General features: G+C 37.9%; 2 protein-coding genes across 3 annotated transcripts; both read left to right on the top strand.

The window, feature by feature from the left end:
• The first annotated feature begins 648 nt into the window (after positions 1 to 648).
• LOC145911749 (receptor-type tyrosine-protein phosphatase alpha-like) lies at positions 649 to 5,842 on the top strand. The gene is made up of 19 exons (XM_082999177.1): positions 649 to 728; positions 800 to 1,111; positions 1,184 to 1,295; positions 1,350 to 1,420; positions 1,615 to 1,763; positions 1,946 to 2,042; positions 2,107 to 2,183; positions 2,444 to 2,578; positions 2,707 to 2,847; positions 2,905 to 3,059; positions 3,313 to 3,448; positions 3,519 to 3,622; positions 3,723 to 3,856; positions 3,935 to 4,011; positions 4,082 to 4,213; positions 4,474 to 4,605; positions 4,737 to 4,876; positions 5,139 to 5,274; positions 5,580 to 5,842. Exons 1-19 carry the CDS (start codon positions 668 to 670, stop codon positions 5,673 to 5,675), a joined length of 2,397 nt encoding a protein of 798 aa, XP_082855303.1. The 5' UTR covers positions 649 to 667; the 3' UTR covers positions 5,676 to 5,842.
• Positions 5,843 to 7,931: 2,089 nt separating this feature from the next.
• LOC145912569 (serine/threonine-protein phosphatase 6 regulatory subunit 3-like) lies at positions 7,932 to 17,736 on the top strand. 2 transcript variants are annotated; one of them, XM_083000087.1, is made up of 22 exons: positions 7,932 to 8,142; positions 8,388 to 8,547; positions 8,720 to 8,833; positions 8,942 to 9,079; positions 9,148 to 9,326; positions 9,393 to 9,515; positions 9,574 to 9,703; positions 9,790 to 9,942; positions 10,014 to 10,238; positions 10,422 to 10,605; positions 11,406 to 11,581; positions 12,567 to 12,613; positions 13,047 to 13,098; positions 13,169 to 13,277; positions 13,458 to 13,539; positions 13,741 to 13,874; positions 14,073 to 14,203; positions 14,279 to 14,349; positions 14,973 to 15,037; positions 15,378 to 15,432; positions 15,634 to 15,933; positions 16,044 to 17,736. In XM_083000087.1, the coding sequence occupies exons 1-22, from the start codon at positions 8,009 to 8,011 to the stop codon at positions 16,372 to 16,374; spliced, it is 3,093 nt and encodes a 1,030-aa protein (XP_082856213.1). In that variant the 5' UTR covers positions 7,932 to 8,008; the 3' UTR covers positions 16,375 to 17,736. The 2 variants fall into 2 exon arrangements, with proteins under 2 accessions (XP_082856213.1, XP_082856211.1); XM_083000085.1 differs by having other exon boundaries at positions 12,516 to 12,613.
• Positions 17,737 to 17,756: the final 20 nt, after the last annotated feature.

Genomic DNA, 17,756 nt, shown 5'->3' with positions numbered 1-17,756 from the left:
TAAAACTGTCCCATGAGCGCACTGTGTCGTTTGTAACCACTGATAGAGATCGGTGTTCGTAACTTAGTACAACTGCAACCATTTCGACTTCACTACTTCTTTGGCGCAATTTTGAATTTTTTTATTTGTATGCATCAATCGGGTATTTTATTTTGTGTACATCGAACTAAGTTTAGGCAGTCAAGCTCGCAACAAATACTGCGCAATGCAAAAACCATATTCCAGCGTCCAAATAAAATAAATAGTTTTTACGAAGAAGTTGTTGTGAATGAATTTTACAAGAACCATTTCAGCTTGCAGTACCCACAAACGTCTACACTTGCTTATTTCAGAAACTTTTGAATTGGTTTTAGCGTGGAAATTTTTGCATACGTAAACATTGCTTATCAACCACCGCCACTTGTTCGAATTGTGCCACAATCAAAGTGTATCACAATACATAATTAAGAAATTGTTTTTGTTATTATACCAGTAAACCCACAACCATATCACATGTAATTGAAGAAAGATTAAAATGTGACTTTTGCATCCACCATCTTTTGCAACAGGATATAATATATTGTAAACAACCTAAGACGCTACCGTTCCCACACTTCCTCCTCGGTGTCGAAATACAATTTGGACCACATGTACTCACAGTTCCTTCAGGTAACAATAGTCAGATGTTATGGAGGCGCTACTTGTGGGAATAACTTTTATAGCATCGACTGCCGCAGCAATTTCAAAAGGTAAGTTAGTGCATTTTCGTTTGTGTATATAGTATGACGAATAACACACACGAATATGTTTGACTTTGCAGATTCCCTTAGGCTAATAGATTACTTTCCGCGGTTGAAAAACGTCCCAGCAAAAGGCAATGTCAGCCTTTCGTGTACATTTGAAGGAAATCCGAGGCCAAGTGTTTACTGGCATGTCGAAGGAAGTAATTTTAGTTCTTCGATTCTCTCGTTTGTCTCGACATCTCGCCGTCTGAACGATTCAGTGGAAATCAGTTTCTTCTTCTTAAAACAACCATTTGACTTTACAAGAAACTTTGCTGTTACATGTTCGGCGAATAACAGTCAGCAGTACATTGACGGAAGGCTGTTTGTTTTGACTATTGACCCCACAGGTGGAGAGTATACCTTATGACATATGTCCACTTTCGAACTTAGAACACATGTTGATCGTATTATTATTGTAGATTCCACTGCACTTGACATTTTCACGAGAAACTGGCATGTGGTAGTTGCTGGATGTTTGGGAATCCTTGTGTTTGTCCTTCTTGTTGCGTACCTATGCTACAAGAAATATGGGTACATTTAAAACCTTTCAGTTGATTGTTTAGTTAAACCAAAGTGTTTTTTCAGAGGCGAAAATATGTCATTTTCTGTGACTTACCCGGTCAGAACGCACAACCATACGAGAAGAACAAGTTCAGGTAAATATGTCGATTTCCTTTTGACGTGACGTTTACAATGTGTACAGTGTAACAGTCATATGTGTCTCCATAATACAACCCCTGAGGATGGTGATTTTCCACAACTTATTGAAAATAGGATGAACTACGTTTGTCAACAGAGTTTGTTTTATCGTGAACATGTGCCCTGAATTAGACAATCTGATCATTTTTAGACGATTGTGCCGCACTTGAGAATGGAACCTATTCCGACGTTTCCCCAGACGATCTGCCCAAGGACACCGATATACACGAATGGAACTTGGAGGATTATTTCATCAATGGCCATAAACAAAACGATAAGGAGTTTGCGTATGAATTTGAGGTACAGAAGTAACGAATATGACACTTCCGGTTAAACAAGCCCACATGTACTAACAGTTATAATCATATGACGCAATAGTTTAACCCACACAGGAGCATTCGGTGTTACAAAAATAGGATCCTTGTTTGTTGTTTTCCTTCCAACCGGAACTTTTCGCCAATGTACAACTATTTTTGAAACAGAGACTGCCCTACGTGGCTCACTGCTCCGAATTTCCGAGAACCAGCGCCAACCTACCCTCCAACGATGCAAAAAATCGCTATTCCAACATTTTACCATGTTAGTTTCGTTCATATATATTCTGTTAAATGACTTTATCGCCGAAAGTTCGCTTTATATGTAGATGATTACACCCGAGTAAAGCTTTCAGTTCAAGGAACAGACACATCATCTGATTATATAAATGCTTCGTTTGTGGATGTGAGTAAAATATTGCTAAATTTTATTATGATGTTTGCGTGGTCTGTTGCTACTTCAGAATATGAAATCAGTAAACTCCTAAAAAGATTTGGGTGCATGATTCGCAGACCGGAAACATATAGTGCATGTTAGTACTCGCGTGATGTGTGCAAACATGGCCAACACTTCGTCTGTATTCATTGGGAAAAAATCAAGGATTCTGGTTTAATTAATTTAAATTTTCATAGCAGAAACCCGAATTTGCTCTTGTTCATTTTCAGGGATACCACCAGGACAGAAAGTTCATTTGCACACAAGCCCCTCTTGCAACCACTATTAGCGACTTCTGGAGAATGATCTGGGAACAGAGATCACGTATCATCGTCATGCTTGTCAAATTGACGGAAAGTGGCCAGGTGGTTCATATTTCTTAAACTATTTCCGCAAATCATTTTTTATAATGTTGATTATGTTATTTTCGGGACTATTTGGAACATGCTCTGGCACGGGCCACATCGTTGCAACCTCTGTTTGCCCAATTTAGGTCAAAAGTGAAGAATATTGGCCGCCGGCACACCAGTCCTACATTTATAACGTGATAATGGTGAAGTTTGTTGACGAGTTGCTCAGAGAGAATTATATAAAGCGAACCTTTCTCGTCTCAAAGATTAGGGAGGATAAAGAGGTAAAATGCATGCCCATGACACAACGAAATTGTGAGTTACGATTTCGAGTTTTTCAGATTAAGGTTGTTCAATATCAGTACACGGCTTGGCCACCACATGAGAAGCTGTCGCTTACTACCAGTCCTTTACTGGAATTCCATGCGGAAGTGATGAAATCTTACTCTTCTATAATGAAAAAGAACAAAGAGTTTCCTATCACCGTGCACTGCAGGTTTAAATTAACACCACCTTGCGTCATTTTCTTCATTATTTTGATGACTATTAATTCTTCGAACTTTTGAAAAGCATGCTGACAATTAACGTCATGCTCCTGCATGTAATTACTTTTTACAAAATTGGAAAGCACGCAAAATGTCAAAAAAGTGAGGAGAGATGCATCGGTCATCACCGAGCAGTGCAGTCTGATTTCTTTATAGTTGTTATGACATTTTATCTCACCAAAAAAGGTTGTCACTTTTACTCAGTGGTGGAATCGGTAGAACAGGAGTTTTTGTGGCATTCGACCACATGCTGGATGAGCTGAAGGAAAAGCGACGCGTTAACATTTTTATGACTGTGGTCAACATGAGACGGCAGCGATACGGAATTGTGCAAAATTTGGTACGTATATTCCTTCACCTCAACAAAAAGTATGTAGCCTTGAGTATTTTGATTATGAAACTTATTTTAGACGTTCTACGTGTACTTGTTCAAGCTGTTATTGGAATCTCATCTCTTTGGCGAAACTGCAGTGGAAGGTGATCGTTTAACGGAGTACATTGCAAGTTTAAAAAGGTAAAATATCCCTTTCGCAGTGGATAGATTTAACCACAGGAAAACTGAAAAATGGAACACACTCCATTTAAAGAGTATAACGTATAGACGTATTTTGCAGAGTTACGAGTGAAAGCCAATGTACTGGTTTTGATAAACAGTTTAGTGAAGTGGATCGTGTTGAACCTCCAGATCTGAGTCAGACTCTCGGGAACAAGCACATGGAATTAAACAGACACCGTCAATACTTACCATGTAGGGATAGCCGCACCTTATATATACAAGACCTCTATGGATAGGCCTAAAATTATGTTATTACTACTGCATACGCAGACGACAGTTGCCTTGCTGGCATTCAATCTGACAATTATGGATCAACTGGCCCCTATTACAATGCTTCGTACATCGGGGTAAACTTGCTTTGTTTTGTTATAATGCACTGAAATGACGTAATAATGGTAATGCGCTTTCGTTGCACAGAAACTCGGAGCAAATGTATTGATTGCTGCTCAAGGACCCCTATCTGATTCCGAGGACTTATTTTGGAGACTCAATATTGACAATGATGTTAAAATTATTGTTATGATGACAGGATTGTTTGAAAATGGCAAGGTATTATGTTTTTGTGCAAAGTAGTTTGTGTCAATTTGTGCACATACCGATAGCAGCGCTGAAACACATTTTGAAAATAATTTTGACTGTTTTAAAACCAGTGATTCTTGGTTTATGCATCAGGATGACATTCCTAAAAAAAGAATTAAATTTTCTGCAAATAATTAAGTGTCAGTGAAAAATTATTTCAATTCATCTCGTTACTTACGTTATTTGCTACCACATGATGCACCCCAAGAATTAACAGTACGTTTTCCCAGAGTAAATCTGCTCAGTACTGGCCCGGAAATAATGTTCGCGACTACGGAAACGTGAAAGTACAACTTATACAAGAAACCAATCACGGAGACTACGATGAAAGAATGCTCACAGCGTCTTACAAAAACAAAACGGTAAAAAGAATTTCCAATCTAACAGGTTACTTATATCGAACTTTATTGGGGCTACATTACATTAACGTTTAAAGACGCTTCATCTGAATTAGCGTTATGTGACTATCATTAAACCTATAACTTTTTCTCAGGCAAGCGTACTGCAAATGCAATTTACATCGTGGCTGGACGGTAGCGCCCCTAAAAGTGTTGAAAACTTGCTTTGTTTCGTTGATCAGCTTCTAGATCGGGTGGCAGAGCAACGCGATGATGCCGTTCTTGTCCACTGCAGGTATTTGTTTGAGTCAAAGGCATAAAACAAAGCTTTCCATAAGAAGAACCATATCAAGCATGTCAGCCGATTGCGTAATTAAACTAGAAAAAGGTTAACACACGTAATTCTGCAACGCACAAAAAAATAAACATTATTTGCTATATTGCTTATACACGTAAATAATATTTGATGTAAATCTTTTAGTATTTTGAGCAGATATTCACCTTAGTTGGAACGCTTTGTATCCGAGACATTTCATCTCATTTCAAATGTGTTTTAGTGATGGTTGCCGAAGGACAGGGTGTTTCTGTGTGATTCTCCAGGCAGCACGGCGACTGCGTTGCGGAGATAAGGTTGACGTTTTCAGGAGCATCAAAGATATGAAGGATGCTCGACCCTACATCGTCCCAACGCTGGTAATTAACATGCAGCTTCTTTTTCAACACTTTATTGGTTTATGCTAACCATTTATAAGCATGTGTTTGGTGAAAGCTAGTTTCATGTAAAATGTAAGCTTTTATGAAGGTGTTCTCGTTATAGGAATGTTGGCAATAAATATTTGAATTGTTAGCATTATATTTGTTTGATAACTTTTGCTGACAAGGTATTTTAATTAATCTGGCGCCATTAAAGGTAACTTTTCCTCACCGACGTTTCACCTGATAAAGGTATTTGTTGAAAATTCAAAACAAATCGCATAACGATTCCCGTACCGTTGCAGGAAGAATACAAAATGGTGTATGACATTATTGGAGCATATGCAAGAAGGTTAAAAAAGAGACTGAACGGCAGAATCCAAGTTCACAATTCACCGTAACTACAAATGCCGAACCGACCATCCCCGCAGTTCTACAAGACTTTCGTTTGACAAAACGGTTTAAAACAGTATGGTTTCCAATCTTTCTATAGCCAAGGACCCTTCTTATAGCATATATTTATGTTTGCAAAACCCTACGTAAAATTTGCGGAAGCCCTATGACGAACTAAGTTTTTATGTTGTTTCTGTATATATATAACTTACCTATTGACCAAACAAGTGGAAGTGTCAATTTTTCGCCTGTAAATAAAGGTTTGAAACTGTAAAACTTGTGATCTCGATAGAAGGTGTGATCGCCAAAAGGACCTGCGCAGTTGGGCGATCCTGCCTGTCGTGTGGTCACCGATCGGAGACTTGTCGAGAAAAGTGTCAGATCCAGCTATAGGCTGCAACGCCTTGGCTGCGAAGCTAGTAAAAAAAGTTACTATCCTCGATTCTGTTTTAATAAAAATACCAATGATGACCTGAGGGTAAAAGACTATTTGAAAAACTTGTGATCAAGGTTGATCACATTTTAAAGAAATCAGAAAAGGACCTAAAGATCCTATACAGTTTTCAGTGCATGGAAGACTTATATAACCAAGATGGGTTTCTCAACGGTGGCCTACGGCCCCATCCGCACTGATAGCCTTTATAGTAATTTGTTAGAAATGGTGTTGCTTGGCTGGTTTTTGCTTGCCATCTATGTTTTTGTGGATGGACAGGGAACCGCGGGCTCTTGATCGTTACTCTATAGGAGGGGCCAGGCTGAGAGTTACTAATTGGTACTCAGCAAAGGGTACCCAACGGATTGACGTTCACTGCAAGGTACCACAAAGTGGAAATTAGTGTGGCTGTTAGTGTAAAATCCAGCACAATGCCACTGTCAACAGCTGCACTGATAAGACCTTACAGGTCGAAACAGTGCGTGTACACACCCTGTCTGCAGCTCTCCAATATTATGGCTTTTTTGCACATATATTCCGGGACATTGTTGCAAAACACGCATGTTCCCGACGCGATCAACTTAAATTCCTTCAATTATTTATTAGATACACCCATTAGGTTCAATTTAATTTGGAAGCTGTTAGGTTTATAGTGTTCAATTGTTGTTTTGTGTAGATTCATGTAGACCATAGTTAAATCGCCTTTAGAAAGGAATCCCATAATACTTGAAGCAAATCCTGAATTGTAGTTTCCTGGATGAAGCAACCCGCGAGGTTGTGGTTTGGCGCCCCTTTGCTGTTAAAAGCATTGGACTTTATTCAAATAATTTAACCTTAATTTGCACAAATTTGGCACATTAAAATTTTCAAGATTGTGTTTCTGTCCAAATTATATTGTTGGCGACATACTGAAAAATTTAGGTATTTTCTGGGGATATGCTTAATTAAAAAAAATCTGTGATACAGTTGTTTTAACATAATAGGGATTAAATATTTTTATTTTTTGCAAATTTTTGTATGTGTTGTTCAACAGCAAGCTCGTATTGACCATAGAAAACAAAAAAAATAACAAACTTCTAACAGACAAAAACGGTCGCTTACAACGGCCGCTTTCATACTATGTCACCAAACTGGAAATGACGTCAAGTTGTTTGTGACGTTTTACACAGTAAAGGCTATATCCTATTACTTCAAAAAAAATACTGCCAAAAATTTAATTGGGCGTTTTTTGGCACGCAGACAAACATGTTTTGAAAAAATAGTGCGCATATATATCAAGCTGGACAATTTAAACAGTACACGAAGTAGTCTCGGCGCAGTCGGGCGTTAAATTTTGAATGGAATTATGGGAAATGTGAGCTCATTTCCTATTGATTACGCCATTTGTGAATGAAAGCGCGTTCGTGTTCAACTATTAAATTGCATTGGGATTTAAAATAAGTTGATGTTTGACTTTCGATGTTCGTATCTGTGATGCTTTATGCGTTTTAGTAACTGTTTGAAAGCTCTGCAGCTTTAGATAAAGCAGTATTGCCTGGTACACATGTTGGGTAAAACTACCTAGAACCAATCTATCTTATCTACGTGTTACAGTTCAATCAGACTCGCTTTATCAGACAAACTATTTCAGTCAAGTATTATTGTGCAGGTCACAGTCTTTCCAAAAACTTATATGCATGTGAAATGAAAAATTAAACTAGTGAATTTTCATGAAATTACAAATATTGCAAAAGTGTTATGTAACCCAAAATGTGCATTTACAACCAGTTTTAGGTTAATAATTTTGTTCGGGTGATGACTTTTTATTTTACTTTTTCCACCTTTCAGGATGCGTTCACTAATTGTACAATAAATATATATATACAACCACTGATTGTTTTATGCACTCGGAAACTATAACCAACAATCATGTTTTGGACATTTGCAACAACCTCAAACATGGATACTCTCCTGGAAAAGGAAGATATCACACTCCGCGAACTAATGGATGATGATGATATTCTTCAGGAATGCAAAGGACAGAACACCAAATTGGTGGAATTGTAAGTTGTTGGAACATTTTTTTGTCAAATTAAATTGGAGCACATTTTATACTTTTGAATTAGACTTACATACATAAGGTATTAATAACATTGCATTTGTATCAAGAAATATTTGTTTTGTTTGAAACTGTTTTTTGTTTTAAACTATAAAAACATTCAGAAATATATATTGTCACTGATAACTTATTTGTCACTATTTTTATTTAATGCATAAAAATGTAAAATCTACATATTGTTTTATCAAGCCTAAGTAAAGGTGATGTGATGGAGGAGCTGGTGATGCTAATTATTACGGAACCTTCACTCGAGTTAGACGACAATGTGAAGTATAAATATCCCAACATTGCTTGTGAACTTCTCACCTCCGATGTGCCACAGATAAATGAAATGCTGGGAGACACAGAGGTATGTATTGCTTTGCATATTTGCTTAGGTATTTTTTATCAGGATTTTTTTTAATTATGTGCCAGTGGTTTCTTTACTTTTTGAATTACAAAAATGCTTTGGGCATTTGCAAGAACAGCATCTACTTGTCGGAAATTGTCACAAAATTATGATCAATTTTACTTTTTTGCAGGCTTTGAGGCAAAAGTTGTTTTCTTTTTTGGAAACCGAAGCACCCCTCAACCCACTGTTGGCAAGCTTTTTTTCTAAAGTTGTTGGTATTCTGCTGTCAAGAAAGCCAGAACCTGTAAGTTTAACTTTTAAACTCTATTTCTGATGTACACATTTGTTGCTGATTCAGAATTTGTTCAATATATGTGTTTGTGATAATATGCTAAATGTGGTTATTATGCAGACCCTTGAATTCATCAAAACCAAAAGTGATTTTCTCGGAAGTGTTTTAAAGCATTTGGGAACATCTGCCATAATGGATTTACTTTTGCGCTTGGTAACATGTGTTGAAGCAGTCGACCTCCGAGCACAGGTCTTATCGGTGAGCTTGCAAAACAGCTGACAGAGGCATAATTGCTTGCAAATGTTGACCACAACTTTCTTCATCAGTGGCTGAATGAAAACAACCTTGTGGAACGATTAATTGCTCTCATAGACCCTACTGTGGATGAGAATTTTCATTGTAATAGTGCCCAATCACTGTGTGACATTATCCGACTGAGCAGAGAGCACATGTACACTATGCAGGAGTCTGCACAGGATGATCCTTTGCTTAATACCCTGGAAAAGTAAGTTGCTAATTTTGTGTAACTTATTCTACATATATATGCTAAACAAGTCCTGACTTTATGTAGGAAAGAAACTGTGCAACTTTTGCTCAAGCACATGTTTGACAATGGTGTGTGTGAATCTGTCATTGTAAATGGAATAAGTGTGTTGTTAGCACTTTTGGAAATCAGAAGGCCAGCTCCATTTGGGTTAGTTTTCAAAAACATAATTGTTTCATTAGAAAAAGACACCAAATGTAATTTACAGTTTTCCTGAGATGGCTCCAGAGCTAACACAGTTGGATGTGGAGAGACTTGCTTGCGGAGTGTCAAAAACCTTACATGGGCTTAGTGACCGCCTGCCAGATTTCCACAAACTTCTTGAAAGCCCTCCTAAGGTTGTTAAAATACTCAGATTTATATGCACTAACAAAAATACAAACTCATGTAACAGAAATAAAAAAAAACATTTTTTTGTTTGCAGAGGGAATCAATGCAGTGCACTTTTGGAGAGCTCAGCCCTCCATTGGGCAATACCAGACTTCATGTTGGCAAACTCCTTTCGGCAATATTAATTACCAACACTCACAATATAAATGTGCAGCTATCAGAGTTGCAAATATTTAATGCCTTGTTGGTAAGCAATAACTTCTTTGCAGCTCATGGTTTCTACCCACAATGTTTAATAAATGCCTTACTATTTCACAGGACCTATTTTTCTTTTATGAGTACAACAACTTTCTTCATACCCAAACCGTTCAGTGCATTCAAACAGTCCTCAGCAATGTTGTTACCGTGACGACCAACACCAGTCCTGCACCAGCGTATACTAGCGAAAATGAATCTGCCAACCATAATGACGAAACCTCTGATTCCAGGAAAGAGGATGATGATATTGAAAATCCACGTAAAGTGGCACCTTTGTTAACTCACGTAAATGAGAGTTTATTATTAATTTGTATCATGCCATTTGTTGCTGATTGATATAAACCAGTTGTAAAGATATGCCTTTTGTTTAATTATATGTTGTAGTTCTTTTCGGCTGTATAAAAACATTTATAGAGTAGTAGAATGATGCCTTGAAAATTAAAACTTATTGGGCTATTTTTCTTTCAGCTCTTTGAAGACTGCAGGTTAATCCAGAGGATATTAGAAGCATGGGAAGACAACAGAGTGCATGAATGTGAAGATGGCGGTCACAGAAAAGGAAATATGGGACATTTAACATTAATAACCAACCAGATACTGGAGAATATGGAAAAGGGTTCCAATGCAGAAAGAATAAGGCATTTTATTGAAGGTTGGTGACTCACTTTAATATCATTAGACAGATCTATAGTCTGATATTTGTTTACTGGCAAATCATCCCTTTTCTCAAAGCCCGATTACAAATTGTTGGTGGGCGTGTGGTTATGCGTGTGATATTTTAACTCGTATGACTAACATTGCAATTATGTCAAATAGTTTGTGTTCATGTTAACTTGCCCTGCAAAATTAAATGGAGCTTGAATTAAACTTGAAGCTATGTGCCATGTCCACAGATGCCTAAGGCTGCTGTCAGTTTCCACAAATTTTTATTTGTGTAATGTTTAAAGTGACTTGCTGGTTGCAATGTACGGAGTTTGTAAATAAAACAAGCATAACTTCCTGCAAGGACATTTGAAAGTGTGGCACCCAGTGCTACATGTTGTGCATGTACTGTAATTCAATATTTTAACATGGTGTGATGTGTGTATAATTGGTACAATATTTAAAACTTGCTGAGTTGTATTTTTTAACATGTGATGTTGTACATCATTTGTTGAGCTATAGTGCAAATTACTTCATAGTTTATAACCCCAAATAAGAAGGCCAAGTCTAACTTAAGATGCTGGACATATTTAAGCTGATGTTTGAGTAAAATATGGTCGAAATATTTGCATCAGAGCTTTTTGTTAATTTTAGTATCATTGTACATGCTGGTTTTAAAAGACAATTAGACTCTTGTAATATGTGTATTTAACTAAAGGGAACAACAAACATGTTTTAACATATTCAAACAATTTGGTTTTCCTGCAATATATGTCATAATACATCTTACCCTGATTGGTTTCCTGACAGGAATGCCTGAAGAAGATCAAGGCCGGTGGCAAAAGTTTGTGAATGAGTCCCTTGCTGAAATGAATGATAAAAACTCACGGGAATTGGGTGGTCACAATCCTATGCACTTTTCCTCTGATGACGATGGGGACACAGACTACAATAACATACCTTTCACATCTGGTTCTGCTCAACAGGTAGGCCAGTTTTGCTGTGTTAGCGGGGTGCCTTGTAGCTAAGTCTTAATCTGGGTGAGTAGTACAAGGTTATTTGTTGGAAAAGAAGTTCTATTTTATGCATGACAATTTATCTACATTAATTTGTCCTTGGTGAAAAGTAAAATTTTGTTTCTGTTACAAATTATAGAATTTTCTTTTTACTTAATTATACAAAGACGATAATAGATTTTATAATTAGATTATAGCAAGTGTATGCATGCCAAGTTTTACTTTTCTGCTGGCTTAGCTGTGAGGAACTAGTTGACTGTTCATGGCAGCAAAGTGAACCCACGCAGGTGGTCTTATTTTCCGACATACATTTGCTCGATCAATAGCATAGCCAAAATGGCTATGTACAAATCTATATATAACTATATATGCATATAAGTTTGTAGATGAGTGGTTTGATTTTTTTGCATTTATCATATTGAGTAGATAAATGCTGACCTATGATTAACAACCATACATGAATGTATGTAAAGGTGTATGTTTTTTTTTCAACTGGTACTTGGAATGCTTTGGCTCGCGCACAACCGCGCAAAGTTTCTCTTGCTTCATTGGCAAATTGTATTTTTGTTAAGCTGCCATTTGAGTGGCACCAAATTAGAAACCTTCATTCTTGTCCATGGTTTGATTTGCATGAAAATGCCTTTTTTTGTGGCAACAAAAGTGTGATAGAATTTCCAATACTAACCATCACTCAACAACTGTAGCCTTTTTGGGTGAAACCTGATTCAAAACTCAGAATTTGTAAGTTTAATTGGCAGAGTTAAAAGTTATTAAGCAATGAAACTGACCCAAAGCATTAAAAGTATGAGCGCAATAATAAAAACCGCTTAAGGTGGCAAACTATGCAATAAAAACTTGCAAAATTAGCGGTGGAGAGACTTTGCCAATGTTGTGCGTTTGCCAGGCATTCACCGACTACCAAGTTCAACAAATGACTTCCAATTTTATTGATCAGTTTGGATTTACTGATGGCGACTTTGCTGAGTCAGAGGAACCAGACAAGTAAGAAAGTTGAAAATTGATGTTTTATTACACAATCTGAGGACGTAAGATGCATCTAGCTGTAGAAAAGTTTCTGCTATATGTAGAAATATTCAAAAGAAGTGTTTCACCTGATAAGGATTCATTTTCTCCTACTGTAGTAAATTTTCCCCAAATTGTGCTGGTTAAACATAGAGCATGGGAGGGCTATACATGTTTGGTTAAACTAAATAAAACCGAAATTCTTTCTTTGTTTGGTTGGTTGTTGAGGTATTTGTGTGGCCCCAGTTAATGGTTTACCAGGCTAATGGCATACAATAGAATTTGTCTACGTTTGTGTTATCTTCTGGTTCTGGGGTGCTTTAGTGGCGAGTCCATCGTGTTCAAATGTTTCTGATAATCTCATGTTATTGAGTTATTGGTTTGTACCAATGGGAATTTCTACTTTGCACAGGTTCAACAAAATCAACTCCATAGATTTTGACATAAAAGATGACACAAACACTGTAAGTCGTTGTGCACATGAATGTCCAATAGTTCTTCGGTATCCTCTTTGACTCTTTTTTTATGTTGCAGCCGAACCAGGAATTGTTTGAAAATGTTTGTCAAGCCCGTCTTCCACATTTTGGAGACAGCAGTGATGAAGAGGAAGAAAACAAAGACACGTTCGATTCTGGAGAAGATGGTAACTAACCTTATCTAATATCAAGAAGTTGGTTTGTGATGCATAAATTGTCGTATCTAGTTTGTTCCAAGTATTTTAAACCAACTTGTATTTAATGAAATGAGAGGTTTTTTTCAATGCTTAACTGAGTAGTAAGAGACACAAAGATTATTTTAAGTAAACAAAAATTTTTATCTTTAGGTGATGAGGAATGGGAGAATCATATTCCAAATTCTGGATCACCTTTTAAATACACCAGCACTGCCCCCACCATCAATGTCCGGTACAAATGCAGCTTTATTTTTTTGTGGTATTTGTTTTACTAAGACCTCTTCAAAACTGTGTTTGCAACTTGCGCCTTATTGCATTAGTGTGATAAAGGTAACTACAACCTGCTTTTAACGTCTCTAGTTTTTCCTCTTTACTGTTTAAAAAATGCCTTCCTATATGTTTCCTTTTTCTCAACAAAATGTTTTGAACATAGAAATCGCAGTAGTTCAGGTGAGAGTACGGAGAGTAGTAGTGGTGATGAGGAAGAAGCACCGAGTCCAACTACAACCATTACTTCAATTAAAATTCCTGATGTTTCTGAGGACATGGAAACCTCAAACCCACAATGTAAACAATCTTCATAGAATGTTGTCTTTTAGACCGCAAGTCTTGTTTCAATTCAATCCCGACAATTAAATTAATAATTTAATCATGCAATTCTTTTCTCAACTGTGGCATAATGGCACTGTGGCACCAAATGACATGATAATGAACAAATTTAGGCTTGTTTTATCAGTACATTTATCTATAATCCTATCCCAACAGCTGGATGGACAGCCACGTTTGAAGAAAGTGATGACAGTGCAAGCACGGGTAGTAGTAGTAATGAAAGTACGCCCAATGCTTCACCACGTGTCGACCAAACTAACACAGAAAATTCTTGGAGTGAAAATCAGGTAAGACCTGTTGTTGCTTAAGTTTTAATAATAGTTGTTTGCCTTTAACTAGAAGACCACATTTTTATGTTTCAGAAACCCGCCCCTCCGTCATCTACCTCTCAAGAAGGCTGGGCCAACTTTGAACAGTTCGACAAGTTAGCAAGGTACTGCATTTTCAAAAAAATCTATGGCAATTACTGCCTTGATAGATCAAAGTCACAGGTTTTTAAGGGTTGTTGAATCAAAGTCCCATTTTCCACTGGCAAATACAACGAAATATCACATTCAACAATTTTCAAATCAATGTTAAGGTTTTGAAATATCTTCATAAGCAGTATGTAAATGGTCAAAGCGGACTTTCTCCTTGGCCAGGCATAAGTCATTTATCACTGTACAGTGTACATATTTGCCAATGATTGCAGAGGACATGTGTTGAAATGTTGATGTAAAGATTGTGCAACTGTAAGCAAGCATGGTACCTGTGACGTTTGCTGTTTATCCAAGTACACATGACCTTTGCATTATATGTTATGGATAGAATAAGGTCAGACACTGCTGTGGTTGGTGTAATGTTTCTGAAACCTAATAAGTCTAATGTTTCCAGAGCAAAACTCCATTTATTACACACTCTGACACATATTAATTAATCAAGCCTAAAACTTTTGGCATTTTGGTTACAATTTCCAGATATTATAATTGCTTACAGTGTAGGATTTTGCTCAAATGACAAAATTATCATTCAGATTGTTTTTAATACTTTTAAACATGACTATGTCTTTATTTCCAGTGTGCAAGAACAACCTACATCATCAAGTGAAAGTGCATCTCTTCCAAGTAGAGCTGCTGACTATGGTAAGTCGCACTTTAATAAGGTATTGTAAATCTCAGTCCACTGGTATTTGACTACAGTTTCCTTGCATTGAGGCGTAGGCCTTTTTTGTGTTGTGGAATAAGGAAGTGTGTAGAGGATTGCTATGCATGAATCATAAGCCTATACTATTGTTATGCACTGTACTATGCACCACTATAGGAATTTTTGAAACTGTTTAATTCTCTGTATTTTCACCTATAGAGTAAAGTGCACAGTTGGAAAATACGTTAAGAGATAGTTTTTATGTTTAACACATTGTTTGATTAAGATGTGTCAAAATATTAATGACTATAAAATACAATTATTAATTTTTCTTCAAAGTCGTTCCAGATTCTACAAGTGCAGAAGTCCAGAAAGAATCGACACAATCTGAGAAGTATGTCAACTGAAAAACTATTGCATAAATTGTAAACATTTGCAAGTCTTCTTTTTCTCCCTTTTTACTGCTGACCAGTAAATGGCATCAAAACTGTGTTAAAATAATGGCAACATGCTAAATATTTTCCTTTCTATACCATGCTGTTGTTTTTAGTTATGGTATTTGTAATCATGTTCACAAATCCTGTTTACATAACAGAACTGATCCAGTAGAGGAAATGTCCACTGAAGAAGTTCCAAACAGTTCAACTGAACCAAAATCCACTGCACCATCACAGCAAAATGAAGAAACTCTGGATGCAGTCGTTCATATGGAAATACAAGAGGAAAGTGTTCCTGTTCCTGACGACTCGTCTTCTTCTGAAACTCAAGCAGACAGTGTGACAAGTTCACCTCCAGAGGCACAAGCAATGGATACTGATGATGTTCCAAGCTCCACAGTTGCTTGTGAAACATTGAATAATGAGTCAGCCAGTGACCAGCCCGCCAGCGATGACAGGTATAGTTTTTTGTGGTTAAATTGTCCAAGCAGCGGTGCCATAGTGTTTATCCTGGTGGACACATTGTGGCATAATCAGTATGTTACTAATATTGAGAGTTGGTTTGCAGACCACAGCAAACAGATGAAGCAAATGACCAGAATCCAGTTGAGGTTTCTTCGACAACACAGAGCGAATCGACTGAATCAGTTGAGCAAGAAACCAACGCCAGCTCTTCCACATCCGAGCAACAGCCTTGCCAAGCCACAGACTCTGAAAACCAAAAGGTTGATCCTCCCTCATCCACTGCAACCTCCACACAACAGGAAGCAGAGGCATCGGACACTGCTCCAAATGAAAATGAGCAGCTTGTAGTTAAGACTAAGTCGGACACCAATGTTCAAAACAGCGAAGTGACGTCGTCAACCAATGAAGTGGTAAGGATGAATGGGCCAGTGTGACAACGTTATCACCTGACCGCGGCCCGGCGTAAATCGGAGGAGGGCTATGCGGCGATTGGTTTCGTGTCATCCTGCCTTTAATTACTGTCCCATAGTGAAAGGTAGAGACTCGGGAGGCTGTGGGTTTTTGAGGATAATTGACTCCGTAACGGTTCACATTGCATCGCCCGGCAATTGAGGCCTGATCATCATTACTGTCTGCTCTTTTCAACGTTAAAAGACGGACCTCGCAGCCGCCTTAGCCCTTTTTACATACATCTATATTGTTAGCTGCGAAGTTCGAGCACTTCACATAATTCCTGAGAGCTTCACAAAGTTACGGAAAAATGCGATATTTATTTGCGCCCGTCGAGGTACCTCGAAAACTGCTTGGTTTTACGCCCGACAGAACTGTCAGTCAAAAACACTTGGTCCAGTCTCATTCGTCTTTGCGCTCCATCCGCAAACCATAGTGCTCCCACAATTTTTACATGCTGCTCGAAAACTGCTCCACGATTTTCTTATACCGCTGTCTGATAGGGGAGGTTTTAAATCGCTACAGCGAATAAAGTGGCGCGATTTTATTTTTGTCAGTGCAGTGCGATTCTTTGTGTTGGCGTCCCTACATCAAAAAATTGAAAGCAAAATGATTTCCACGGTTTATTGACTTTGAGATTGTGCCTCATCGTAAATGAATATATCGGCCCATTTACCAAGGTGTATTCTGTCACAAATTGTCGACAGACAACCAGTTCCGGTCCCTCGGTGACGCCCGCGCCACGAGGCCATAACTATACAACATCGAGGGATCGGAAAGGGGCGTAAAAACGGACACACCCATTATCGCGCGAGGTGCTTCACTGAAATGCAACACGTTCTTCGTAATAGGGAGCGACGTATGTGTATGTTTGTTGCGCGACTGTGACAGGTTTCCGCCGTTCCTCGCACCAGACTGAACTGTTTTGTTTTGTATTTTTCGCCAATGCTCTGAAACCCTGTTGGAAACGAGTGTCCACATAAAAAACACCTGTGTCGGCTTCAGTTTCAGTGGCAAGTTCACTCCCAATAACAAAAACCCTTCCGCATTTTCCGCCGCCCGCCATTTTCTTTTTCTCCGTTGTTTATCCACGTGGTTGTTGTGTTTCCCCTTTTTGAAAAGTGTACTAGCGTGCCCCCCATAAAAAACCTTTTGCTGGAGAGCTTGCAGTAAAGCAAGTAAACCCGCCCTCTATCCTACTTCCTGTCTTGGCGTGACTCGGATATCAGCCGAAACTACTTTTTCACTCGTATTATCTCTTCTACTACGCTTGTTGCTTTGCGCGACAACCCCCGTGTAAAGATTTTGCGTAAACGTAATTCGAATAAAACTACATCGATCCACTGCCCCTAGTTTAACCAAACTT

Source organism: Ascidia mentula, chromosome 8, assembly GCF_947561715.1.
Source record: "Ascidia mentula chromosome 8, kaAscMent1.1, whole genome shotgun sequence".
Classification (NCBI taxonomy): Eukaryota; Metazoa; Chordata; class Ascidiacea; order Phlebobranchia; family Ascidiidae; genus Ascidia; species Ascidia mentula.
This window is presented reverse-complemented; position numbering and strand designations above follow the sequence as displayed.

Coding starts and splice junctions, on each gene's coding strand:
- LOC145911749 (XM_082999177.1), top strand. CDS start 668: ATGGAGGCGCTACTTGTGGGAATAACTTTTATAGCATCGACTGCCGCA. Junction 2,184..2,443: donor TAAATGCTTCGTTTGTGGAT/GTGAGTAAAATA, acceptor GTTCATTTTCAG/GGATACCACCAGGACAGAAA. Junction 3,060..3,312: donor CCTATCACCGTGCACTGCAG/GTTTAAATTAAC, acceptor ACTTTTACTCAG/TGGTGGAATCGGTAGAACAG.
- LOC145912569 (XM_083000085.1), top strand. CDS start 8,009: ATGTTTTGGACATTTGCAACAACCTCAAACATGGATACTCTCCTGGAA. Junction 8,834..8,941: donor TGTCAAGAAAGCCAGAACCT/GTAAGTTTAACT, acceptor GTTATTATGCAG/ACCCTTGAATTCATCAAAAC. Junction 13,540..13,740: donor GCCCCCACCATCAATGTCCG/GTACAAATGCAG, acceptor TTTTGAACATAG/AAATCGCAGTAGTTCAGGTG.